Source organism: Pan troglodytes, chromosome 16 (genome assembly GCF_028858775.2).
Source record: "Pan troglodytes isolate AG18354 chromosome 16, NHGRI_mPanTro3-v2.0_pri, whole genome shotgun sequence".
Classification (NCBI taxonomy): Eukaryota; Metazoa; Chordata; class Mammalia; order Primates; family Hominidae; genus Pan; species Pan troglodytes.
Window position 1 is genome coordinate 31,652,267 of NC_072414.2, and position 12,976 is coordinate 31,665,242.

General features: G+C 38.4%; 1 protein-coding gene across 15 annotated transcripts in view; it reads right to left on the bottom strand.

Moving 5' to 3' along the window:
- FSIP1 (fibrous sheath interacting protein 1) overlaps positions 1-12,976 on the bottom strand; it is a 188,108-nt gene that overhangs the window by 90,732 nt on the left and 84,400 nt on the right. The window contains exon 12 of one of the 15 annotated variants that reach the window (XM_016927924.4): positions 12,013-12,601. The exons of 13 other annotated variants lie outside the window; for them this stretch is intronic. In XM_016927924.4, coding sequence (XP_016783413.2) covers positions 12,488-12,601 — 114 coding nt within the window. In that variant the 3' untranslated portion in view covers positions 12,013-12,487. Of the gene's footprint in view, positions 1-12,012; positions 12,602-12,976 lie in introns of those variants that run through there. One more of the 15 variants, XM_054667352.2, reaches the window with a different exon arrangement.

The window sequence follows — 12,976 nt, forward strand, 5'->3', positions numbered from 1 at the left end:
TCACACTATTTTTGTGTATTTTTCTCAGCAATGTCCACCTAGGACAAGGTTGGGTATGCAGCACACACTTTAAAATCTAAATGACTGGTGTGCTATCTGGGCTGCATTTGCAAATTCCAAGAGCATCTTTAGGGAAAGTTTTTAGTTAAAGTTTGTGTTGTTCTGAAGAGCCCTCCTGAACTTTCTATAATGTTTTAGTTAATTCCACCATGAGGATTTCCATGACAAAAAAAAATTGTTCATGTGTGATAAAGATAAAATGTTAGTACTTACCAGATGTTAAGTTTTTAATGTAAATATTGCCCAAAATAGATACCAAAACAAGACTAGCAAAGTAAAAATCCTCCTGGGGAAAATTATTTTATATCTCAGTGAAAGTCCTTTCCTATAAATCCCCAAGCCATCCCCAACAAACACACATAGAAAGCCTTTGATGGCAAAGGAAACCTCAAAGATGTCTTGCACTGAGAAAACAAAACATACAACACCCTCCAGGAATTCTGGTCCTTCTTAAGATCTCTATCACTAATTGTTTTGGAAAACCTCAATACAAGTATATGTTTCAATTCTGGGTTACATGTGCTTTAAGGGTAAAGAAAAGAAATGACTGTAGTCAGCCATCCATCGCCATCTCTCTAATGAGGTATGTGCTTACTGAACACATCTCATCTGAAAAAAAAATTTTTATACAAAAGATGAGTTTTTCTATTGATCTTTTTTCTTCTACAGCATTCTACTAAAGAGAGATTAATCCCAAAACAATAAGAAAGGCCCTCAATGAAACCTCACAGCAGCTGGCCATCACCCAGGCTTTAGCTGTGTCCCACGATACACTCCAGACATTCTGCATGTTCTCTGTACATTACATGTCAGACCATTTCAATGGAATGGGAAACTATGACTACACTATAATTTTTACATTTAACCCAAGTTTTTGCTGACATAATTAGCTAAAAATATTAGCAAAAAGGGTAACAAGAGCTGTCCAGTTAACAAAACTAATTTCAAATAACAAATTTGGAGGATGATAATTTCAGTGACCACAAAGTAAAAGTAAAAACTTTATCCTATCAAGGACAGCAATAGGCTAACCGAATTCACCACCTATAAGGGGATTCTCTAGGAAACCCACCACGGGTACCCAATTTCCACTGGCAAGACAGAGAACACAGACGTGATTATGTGACCACTAGGTGGCACCTTCACACTGCTTCATCTCAAAACCATATTTCCACCTCTACTATGGCCTTCCCAAAGTATTAGCAGTATAAAATTCAAACCCAGGTGCCTCACTTTAACAAAAAATAAATTTAAAAAATGAGAAAATACATTTTCAATTAAAAACTTTTCCCATTAATTTCTACATCTAAGGCTTTGGTGTATAATCACAGAAGAATATCTCACCAAACTGTCAATATAAATTGGTATTCTGACTTTATCGCCCCTTGGCAATGCATTGTTCCAGTATTACAATGTAGAACTGAGATAAATTTGTAGCTTCAACTATATGTGTAACTGAATTAAAATAATTTCAAAAGCCCTGTGAGCAAAGGCTGTGACTAACTGAAAAAACAAATGGTGGCCTCTAATACTTCTTGAGTCCCAGCCTATGACGGCAAGTGTCAAGTAATCCTGCAGACTGGGTAGAATGTATATCATTTCTTCATCCCTTTCAAATAAATATATGGAAGTTTTAAAAGATTTTTTAAAACAGGTCTAGATTATGACCTTGTAGGATCTACAAACAATTAGCAAATTCCTCAAGACTTGGGTGACATTATTAGATTCAAAGGGAAAGTCTGAGTAATGGGCATTTCCCTTATTTGGAATTATGTTTTATGTTTTGTTTGTTGTTGGCAGGAGAATGGGGCAGACAGTTCTGCCTACTTGTCTGTATCTATTTGCAAAATATCATCCCAGTTTCAGGTAGCTACAAATGGCTGGGTCCCAAGTAAACCTTTTAAATGTGAGGTTTCTCCTTGGCAATCTCAATCTCTCCTTTTCTCTCCAATCTGTGTCCTTCCCTGCATTGCAGCCTCTTACTCAATAACACTCCTGCTTTTGACACCCAATGCCCTTTCACCTTTCTTTCTTTCTTTTCTTTTCTTTTTTTTTTTTTTTTTTTTTTTTTTTTGAGACAGAGTTTTGCTCTTGTTGCCCAGGCTGGAGTGGGAGTGCAATAGCGTGATCTTGGCTCAGTGCAACCTCTGCCTCCTGGGTTCAAGCAATTCTCCTGCTTCAGCCTCCCAGGTAGCTGAGATTACAGGCATGCGCCACCACACCCAGCTAATTTTGTATTTTTAGTAGAAATGGGGTTTCACCATGTTGGCCAGGCTGGTCTCAAACTCCTGCCCTCAGGTGATCCACCTGCCTTGGCCTCCCAAAGTCTTCGGATTACAGGCGTGAGCCACCGCACCCGGCTTTCACCTTTCTAAACTGACTGAGGCAAGCGTCTAGAATCAGCCATTTCTATTCTAAGGTAAACATGAGCCAGTCACTTGCAGAGTTGGTCCCTACCTCCCATCTGGTTCCCTGGCACTTTGTATCCACCTCTTTTTCAGGCCTGAATACCTCACATTGTAACTCTCTGTCTACATGAGGGCCTCCTCTACCAAGCTAAAAGTTTGTCAAGAAAGAAGACCAGGTCTTAATCTGTATGCCCAAAACCTACCCATGGTGTTTGTAAACAGTAAGCCCTTAATCAATGCTTGTTTAATGAATGTATCCTCTTGCCTTGCCTGATTTACATTTTAAGCCTCTTCTCTAATTGTGGAAAGGCTTTACCTCTACCTAACACAGGAGTTCTTAATTTTAGAGTTCAAGAACACATTTTTATGTACATCTATATGAGCATTTTTCCAGGAAAGAGGTTCACAGCCTCAATGAGATTCTTAAAGGAATCTCTAACTCCCAAAATTTGGAACCAAACCAAGCCAAAGAACTTCAAGCACTAGGAATCAGAAGAGAGGCATATTATTAGGCTAAGGGGCCTGCCAAGCATCCATGGAACTATATTGGTAGGAAGCTACCAACTCTGCTTATAGGTAATGTCTCTGAATACAAAGTAGAAGTAGACAGACTAGTCACTGCTGACAAAATCAGACCAGTCAATGCAATCGTATGCATTCACAAAATACACACCTAAAAGAAACCACAACTTCAGGGAGATGACAATGATCAGAATACAGATGCTCCTCAACTTACAATGGGCTTACATCCTGATAAACCCATTGTAAGTTGAAAATACAGTAAGCCAAAAATCCATTTACTTAATACACCTAACCTACTGAACATCATAGTTTAGTCCAGCCTACCTTAAACATGCTCAGAACACTTATATTAGCCTACAGTTGGGAAAAGTCATCTAACACAAAGCCTATTTTATAATCAAGTGTTGAATATCTCATGTAATTTCTTGAAAGCTGTACCTAAAGTGAAAAGAAGAATGTTGGTATAGGTATTCGAGTTAAGGTTTCTGCTGAATGCATATGGCTTTTGCACCATCATAAAGTTGAAAAATCATTAAATTGACCATAATAAATCAGGGACCATCTGTACTATGATTTCTAGAAAGCCACAAACTTTTAAAACTGGGTAGCAAAGGTATAGGAGTGCAGAGAAAAATATCTATTTTTATTCCAGATTCTAAGTCCTATGCAGAAGCACAGCCCTGTTCCACGTTGAGTGTCCAAATATATACAGGCCTATGCCCTCTAAAACCCTGCTTCATGTGGCTCTGACCCAGCACCCAATCTCTTTGCCTAACACCTGTGGGTGAGGTGGTGTCCTTCTCCAGTTTTGTGCCTGCTAAGTAGAGCCCACCACTGGAAAAATTTTCATAGGCTAAATTTTAGTGAATTACTAAGAACAATTTAAAATTGGGGAAGTGTATTTTCTAGAGGTCTGTTTCACCAAGAATTTTCAGTGGCGTTAACTAGTTTGGATGAGTTATTTGACATATGAAGATGTCAGGTAGATACATCCCAGGCCTCTCTGACCTGGACTCTCTGACTCACTAATTATAAATCAGAGGTTCCCATGATCCACTCTTCAGGTTCAACAACTAGAATGACTCCCAGAACTCAGGAAAATAGTTAACTTACTATTACTGCTTTACTATAAAGGATACTACTGAGGAACAGCCAAACGGAAGAGATGCATAGGGAGATGTACGTGGAAGGAGCACAGAATGTCATTGTCCTCTCTGTGCACCCCACCCTCCCAGCACCTCTACATGTATACCAACCCAAAAGCTCTCCAAAACCCATGATTTAGGGGTGTTTATGAAAGCTTCATTATATAGGCATGATTGATTAATTCTTTGGTCATTGGTGATGAGCTTAATCTCCAGACCCTCTCCCCTCCCTGGACATCTAGGGTGGACTGAAAGTTCCAACCTTCTAATCATGCTTTGGTCTTTCCAGTGACCAGCCTTCATCCTGAAATTATCTAGGAGCCTCCAGTCACCAGTCATCTCATTAGCAAACAAGACACTCTTTTCACTCCAGAGAGTCCAAGGGTCTTAGAAAGTCTTGTGTCAGGAACCGAAGACCAAGACCAACTATTATAACAAAAGTTGCTCCTATCACCCCTCTCACTCAGGATATTACAAAGGTTTTAGGAATTCTGTGCCAGGAACTGGGGACAAAGACTAAATATGTATTTCTTATTATATCACAATATCACACATACTTAATCAAATTACTGTATTTATAATAATAGTAAGATTAGTTATCTAAATGCCCACACAAATGGCATAAATCACTGAAGTCCTCAAAAAGAAAATGTTAGAAGCAAATGGAGAATCATTTGAGTCCATTATCATTTTCTACCTTTCTTCTTCTGATACGGCTTTTCTTGAGTCATTCATTTCTCATGCTGAAAATCACTCATTCAAAACCAGCCTTTTAGGTAGAAGGTCAGTACCCATGTATTAGGCTTTAATGTTGGGATTCAGATGATATGGAGTGGAGTTTTTCTACCATAAAGGGGAAGATATTTGAATAAGCCTTTAAGAATGAGAAAGTGAAAAACAGGGAAGAATAACATGTGCAAAGATTCAGTGGCATAAAGAAGGTTTGTATGTTAGGGAACAGCAAGTAGTTCACAGTGGTGGGCACGCTGGGTGGACTGGGAGCTATGGCGAGAGATGAGACTGAAAAGCGTACAGCCAGCCAGGGAATCTGGATTCATCTTAAATGGTTACAGGGCCATTATAGGATGTTAATCAGGGGAGTGACATATCATATTTGCATTCTGGAAAGATCATTCTTGCAGCAGTGTGGAAATGGACTGAGGAGACTAGTTGCAGAAGGAGCAGTTAATGTGGTAAGAGATAAAGGATTTGAAAGACATTAAGGAGGAAGAATACACTTATATGACTCCCTTCATAACTGTGGGGTAAAAATATAGTCCAATCTCTTCTTTTCCCAGTTCGCTGGTTTTGAGACCCCATTCGTCTATGTTATTAGCAGCAATTCCAGTATCTCCCTCCTGAAGCTGCTCCACAGCCCTACCCCAAATTGTTGAAAAATGCTGAGGTCTGTCCTGGTTGCAAATACCAGGTCGAAACAGAATAGAAAGCCTGATGAGTCCAAGTTGAGTCCACATTTCTAGCTGCTGCAGCTCCTGGTAAAACCATAGAGTTGTTACTTTTGTCCATTGCTGCCACAAACCCTGGTGTTCCAGATCCCTGCAAAGACAACTGTGATGCCTCACACTTGGGATCCCAGGGGACTGCTGCTTTACCTTAACTCATATACACTGTCAAAGGATCGATACTGTGCCAGAAACCCAGGCTCAGCCACAAGCCCTCCTTCATGAGCCTAGAAAGGCCCTAATGCTAGCCAGTTCAACATTCTCCTTTCTCCATAGTGAGTTTCCCTTTGGGCCCCTTGGAGTCCTTTCTTTCCAAGGGACCTCTGCTGGGGCAACATCAATCCATCAGAGAGGTTCGAGTAAAACTGAGCCAAAAAAGAGAAAGGAGCTAGAGTTGGACTGCCTTTCCTCCAGGAAGTTCCTTGGCCCTTATACAGGCAATCAGCACTGTGAGACTTTGTCTCGCCACCAATTTCCTGTCACTCTTCTCCCAGAATCATGGTTACTCATTTGCACTATATTTGCATAATTAATAGGGTTAAGTCCAGTCTTTGGGGAAGGGTGACTTTCCATGTCCACCTAAAGAGCAAGCGCCTGGACATTCCTCACAATTTAGAAAAGAAAAGAAAAAAAGAAGTGAAGTGTCTGTCTTTAGTGACTAAGTAGATGGGGACGCAACTGCTCCTGTTCTGAGTGCCAGCAACAGGGCAGTGGCCCCAGAAGAAAGTCGCCCCAATGCAAGGCTTGGCCAGTGACTGGAGCCTCCTGTGTAAGAAGAAGCAGTGTGCCAGCAAGCACCATTCATCAAATGGAACACAGCAGATTTCAGCCACTTCTTTCCCTCAGCCAGTCACCTCTGGACAGTGTACAGTGACCCAGTGGGCCTGCCTGAAACTAAGGCAGAATGTTCTTCTTCAAGAAGTTAGGTTCCGGGATGAGTCTGTGACGTCAGCCAATTAAAGTCCTTTCCAAAGAGTCTCATCTATTAAAGAAGAGAGATCCTGATAAGATAAAGATGGCAGAAGGGGATTGTTTGATGGGTACACTTTTTTTCATGGGGCTGGGGAAGTACTGGACTGAAAGTGATGAAGTCTCTCAACTAATGTGACTCCTTCCTAGCTCAGAAAAGAGAATTATCTGTGAATTCTCTCACCCTCTCTGAAGTGCCAGTTACCAGGGGGGCAGTCATCAGTCTATCTTCTTTATACTTCTTTCAAGAGGCTTAAAGCCCTGTAAGGGGGTAGATAGATAGATAGATAGAGAGCGAGTGATAGATAGAGAATTTTAAAAGCTAGACTAGCAATTACTCACCAAAAAGAAAAAACAATTTCCTGTTTTGTGCTGTCAGTAAAATGTAAAATTTTACAGAATGCCCGCAAGTGATTCTCTTTAAGTGCTGCAAAACGATTATTTTCTACAAAGTCGAAAAAAAGAATTTTAAATGCTGATAGGAAAAGATCATCTTATTAGGTGCTTTGTAATGTAGGGGGAACCCCAGTCAATAAGCAGTGTGAGGTGGAAGGAAAGAACCCCCAGAGGGAGATGAGAATTGTACGCCACACTAGCTGCACTACCAACTATGTGGCCTTCAGTGACCACCTCACAGGAATCCTTCAGTTACCCACCTGGAGGGCTACTTAAATACCAAACAGAATAGCTTATGTGTGAAATGCTTTGCAACTATAAACGATTATTCACCTGCATTATAATTATGTTTCTACAAATTGTGCTTGTCAGTTCACATCCCAAAAGGACCTAAACATTAGACACCATTTTACAAATTATAAAAGGTCATTATGAAGTTCTGAAATACACTCTGGCTGAAGAAAATACAGAGCGCTTTAGGAAAAAAAATAACACATCATCCACGTCTTCAATTCTACATCCTAAATAAACAGTTTAATCCCATCACATAACACAGCAAAGCCTGTTATCCGATAAAAGGAGAGTACTAAACCCTCAATTTAAGGACCAGTTACAACTGATTAAAGTAAGGATACTTATAATTTAGTGTGTAAGAATGTATGCTGAAATATAATTAGTGCCTATGAATTAAAGCAGGATGGATTAGGCTAATTCCTGGAATGCTATTAGAGAGAAGACCCTAGGTTTAAAAAAAAAAGAAAGAAAGAAAGAAAGAAAAGAAGAAGAAAAAAGAATGATCTTTGTGTTTGCACAGCAGCTAAGCCGCTTAATGTCCCTCTAATGGATCTGAATGGGAAGAAAGGGAAGAAGGGGAGTGGAGCCCTCTCCATGGCGTCAGCCCACGCTACGCCTGCCTGGCACTGCAGCCCTGGAAACCTGGGTACAAGGCAGAAGGGGCTGAGTTGCATGCCCTCCGCTCACTTCCCAGCTTAATTTATATGGTAATTAGAGCTCTGCTGCCAGAAGGGAGAGCATCTGCCAAAAGTAAAGTCCTCACAATAACAAAACTGACATTAGCTGTGATGCCGCCAAAGTGCTGACTGAGAAATTTCTTTTATCTCCTTTTGAAGCCATAAAGTGCATTCATGTTATTACTAGTCGGGAATTTTTAACAGTCTTGCACTGACAGCAATTATTTAACACATGCACAAAACAATAGAGCTTCACACCACGTAATCAACCTTTGAGCTCCGTGACTTCCAATGCTCTCACTGGCTGGATTTTATGGTCTGGTAGCTCCTGAACAGCCAAGTATATAAGCCACAAAAACAGTATAAAAATGATTTGAAGCAACCACTTCTTGTGCCCTTGCAGATTTATTTAATGACTGAGGCACACTCCATGATCATGGGCCAATTAAAAGATTTGTCTGCCCACCTTATTCGCTGTGTTTGACTGCTACAATAAGTCTCTGCGAAGGAATCAAGCTGAACGCATGGTTGTTGACCTGTCCCTATACCCAATTTTTCCAAAACATCAGCCAGAATAAGATTTAAGTATTTTAGCAATCTATTTAAGGTGGACTATATTACTACCTTTCTCAGTAAAAGAATTCATTCAAATATTGTATTTGAATATCAACTCTGCTAAGGCCCAAAATAGAATACTATATACAAAGGAGAAGAAAATCAAGAAAACTGCTTTCAGGTATCATCTAACTGAGGAGTTGTAATCAAATAATAGTGATAGAGGCTGTGTGTGTTTAAAGAACTCTCCTGGAAGTCAGATGTGGGTTATGGACAAGTCACCAAAGCCCTATGTCTGGTGTCCTTATCTGTAACAATAGAGGTAGTGACAGCTATGCCACCTGCCTCTAAGGTTTTCATGAAGATGAAACAAAAACTGAAGGAACATAGAAGAATAGATTTTAAATATTCTCATCACAAAAAAAATGATAAGAAGGTGAAGTGATGGATATATATTAATCAGCTTGATTTAATCTTTCTACAATGTATATACATATCAAAAGACCACATTGTACCCTATAAATATATTCAACTATTATTTGTCAAATAAATTTAAAAACTGCAGTAACAAGCACTTTGCAAACTATGATGCACTATATAAATAAAGGAATAATTATTCTCTGCAAATGATACCAAGAGATTTATTTTTTTTTTTGGTCACTCTAATTCATGGATTTTAGTATGTAACCATCATAGCCATGGAGACCTTGAAATCTAATTGCATTTACTAATTTACTATGAGTTATCACTAGGAATTCCCTAACTCAGTATCAAGAACATAGAAATCAGAATATCAAAGTTTTAAGAATTATGAAATTTGTCTAAAGGGAACATATGGTTTAAAATAGATGGCTAAAACCAGCAAGCATTATAAAACAAAGTCAACTTTTAAAAGATTCAAATTATATATGCAAAATCCTCAGTCACTATGTAAGTTCATGACTTTATACATATTTACGTGCAAAGTTTGAATTATATTATGACTCATTTTTGGCCGGTCATGGTGGCTCACACCTGTAATCCCAGCACTTTGGGAGGCGAAGGCAGGTGGATCACTTGAGGTAAGGAGTTTGAGACCAGCCTGGCCAACATGGGGAACGCCGTCTCTACTAAAAATACAAAAATCAGCTGGGTATGGTGGTGGGTGCCTCTAATCCCAGCTACTCAGGAGGCCGAGGCAGGAGAATCGCTTAAACCTGGGAGGTGGAGGTTGCAGTGAGCCGAGATCACGCCACTACACTCCAGCCAGTGAGACTCCGTCTCAAAAAAAATAAATAAACAAATAAAATAAAAAATAAAAAAAAGATATATATATATAAAGACTCATTTTTAAAGGCATTTTTAGTCAACTAGTTTTAAGTATTAAAAACATACTTAATGTAAGTCAGGTACTACAGAAAGGTCATAATCAATCACATAATCTCTTTCTTAGCCCATTTATCTGCCCATACATCTGTAACAGAGATGTGCTGTCAGTAGGGTTTACATTTTCCCAGCAAACGGAATCATAGAACAATAGGGTTTTAGAGCTCTGTCTTGCTTTTATGTAGGTTGTACTTCCCTAACATTTGCATATGCCAGCATTTCACCTATTTTCTTAAACTGCATGCAATAGCCATGCCATGCCCACCATTTTGAAAAGGTACTAGCTGCCTACCTGGGATTAGTCCTTGACCTCTACATCAAAATACACTTCTGGTCATTGCCTTTGGTGTTTAATTGCCTTTGGTGTTCCCTGTCAGCCTCCCCTCCATGGCTGCCAATCCCCATCTGTACCCCGTGGCACCCAGTACCCAACTGTTCCTCTTCTGCTTGCCTCACTCTGCTCCTTCTCTCTAAATGATAACTCACACTCTGCCTATAAAGTTTTCTTGCCAAAGTATCACATTCTACTTTACACACTTTACCCTTCAAAGCCTTTAAATTATTGTTTATATACTCCCATGAGTTATATTTATTTGTGTCCCCTATATAATTTTAAATTCTTATGGACACAAATTTAATGTTACTATTTTTCACAGTCAAATTCAATATTACCATATTACTTTCATATGCAGAAGTATGACAATGGGTAGACTTCCCACACTATGCAAATTCCTGCTTTTTGACAGATACTTAAATCTTAATACACTGTTAGGAGCTCACTGACTACGGGACATTGTTTGAGTTGCTAAGAAAATTTTCTGAAGGATAATCTTAGGCCATTGATGTTGATCATGTGTGTTTGCACACAATGTAGAGATAGAATAAATAAAAATTAAAACAGTGAGCTTACTACTTCTTGCTAACATTCAATTCAAATATTAAAAGTAGACTCACTCAAGAAAAAAAATTACATTCCTCTATGTTTTTAATTGTCACTGCTTATCTAAACCTTAGATACTAAGAAATGAAGGTAAGAAGAGATTAGCAGCAAACTTCAAAGGTAATAGCAGGCGCTTTAGCAAGAACATAATTAGATGGTGATTTCATTGACATTACTTACTCAAAACACACTCTAGAGATGATGCAGGGCTTATACATGAAAGTATATAAATGCTTTTGATGGATCACTTCAAGAAACAAAAAGCAGGCTGCAATACCCAGCATATATTTCTCACAAATGACTCCATATGAAAATAAGATAGAAAAATAGCACCTTGCAAAACTTTTCAATATTGTAGAACAGTAAATAAAATTAACACTTTAGAGGTAGTAAAATCTGTAACATATGTGACAAAGAGTATATGTTTTAAATATATAAAGACAGCTTTCCAATACAAAACGAAAAGAATACCTTAATAAAATAAATAAATGAAAAAAGATACAAATGGGCAATGCACTGAAGAAGAAACACAAACTGCCAATAAACAACTGAAAACATGCCCAAATTTACTAGGAACCAAAAAAATATAAATTAAAGCAACTATATCATTTTTAAACTCTGAGATTGGCAGAAAAAGAATACTAACACTATAGGTATAGCACTCTAGAATATTCTTAGTGCAAGAATAAATTACACAACCTCTCTGGAGGACAATTTGGCAACACACAGCCAAACTCTACACATACACTCTCAGCAATTCCACTTAAGAATATATCCTAAGACAATAATTAAACAAATGCTCACTCTGTCATGGTTTATAATAACAATATTGGACATTACTAGAAATGAACAGAGAAAGGCCTCATTCAATAGACACACTCATATAGTACCATAATGTATTGTTAAGTGAAAAAGCAGGCTATAAAATGTATGTAGAATATGATCCTGGTTTGTAAAAAGACAAAAAAAGGAGGAAGGAAGGAGAGGAGAGGGAAGGAGATTGAAGAAGAGAGGAAAGGAGGAGGGGGAAGGGGTGTCTGTCTGTCTCTGTCTGTGTGTGTGTGTGTGTGTGTGTGTGTGTGTGTGTGTGTTTGTGTGTTGGGATGGGGGCAGGTAAGCATTTGGGGTATGTGTGAATAGGGAAAACCTCAGACAGGATAATGACCAAGTGTTAACTATGCTTGTATGCATAATTTTTCTTTTCTTCTTTATATTTTTCTAGAATGCCTGAATGCCCCCAAAAGCTATTTTCACTACGAAAATAAATTTAAACTATAATCACATTTGCATAGCCACTTTATAATTAAAGAGAAATCTTTCAACAAATTCTCCATCATTATCTTCAGAGGCAGTCAGCGATTATTTCTAGTTGGGTACAAGAGAACCTTTCACATTCACAAAGTGTGTTTCTAGATATACCAAACAAAAACAAAAACAAAAAAACCTAAAACTTGCTGTGTGTCCACAGAGACTCTTTAAAAATATTCTCTAGTACTTCCCAGTGGGAAGCGCCTCAGTGGAGGCAGGGCCTGAAACCTCATTCCATGTATTAGATACTGGTTGGCCAATAAGAATGTGAAGAGTTAAATACCCTTCCAGAATACTTAATGTATGGAATGAACTGGGATAAATAATAATTACATTAGCAAATACTGCCCAAAGAAAGATTTCTGAGATATTCTAACTTCAGGAATCAAATACAAACTGAGTCGACATCAAGTTCAGCAGCATATAAGAATGAAGTAAGACACTCTGCCCTGTGCTTCCCAAATTCGTCTTCGCTCATCACTCCCAAGTTAAGAAAAGCCTATAACAGAAAAATAATAAAACAAGAAAGTTTCCATCATTTTAGATAGACATTGTGAATAATTCTACAAAGACACACTTCTCCTACTTCTCAATATGTCCAAGATGTGAAATTGAGCATATTCTTTCTTTTCCAAGATTACACATATGGTTTCAATAAATCTTTTATTTCAATTTTCATTTCTTGGCCATCATTTTTTAGATCAAATCTAACAACCCATGTCAGACTCACTTTAAAAACACACAGCTAGACACTTCTATGGGACCTCTCTCGTCACTATTTTTAGACTCTCCTAGAATCTTACTAATGCCTGTTTCTTCTATACCCCTAGAAAATTAGAATGTTGGGGAAATGTTTACTTTAAAAAAATAAATA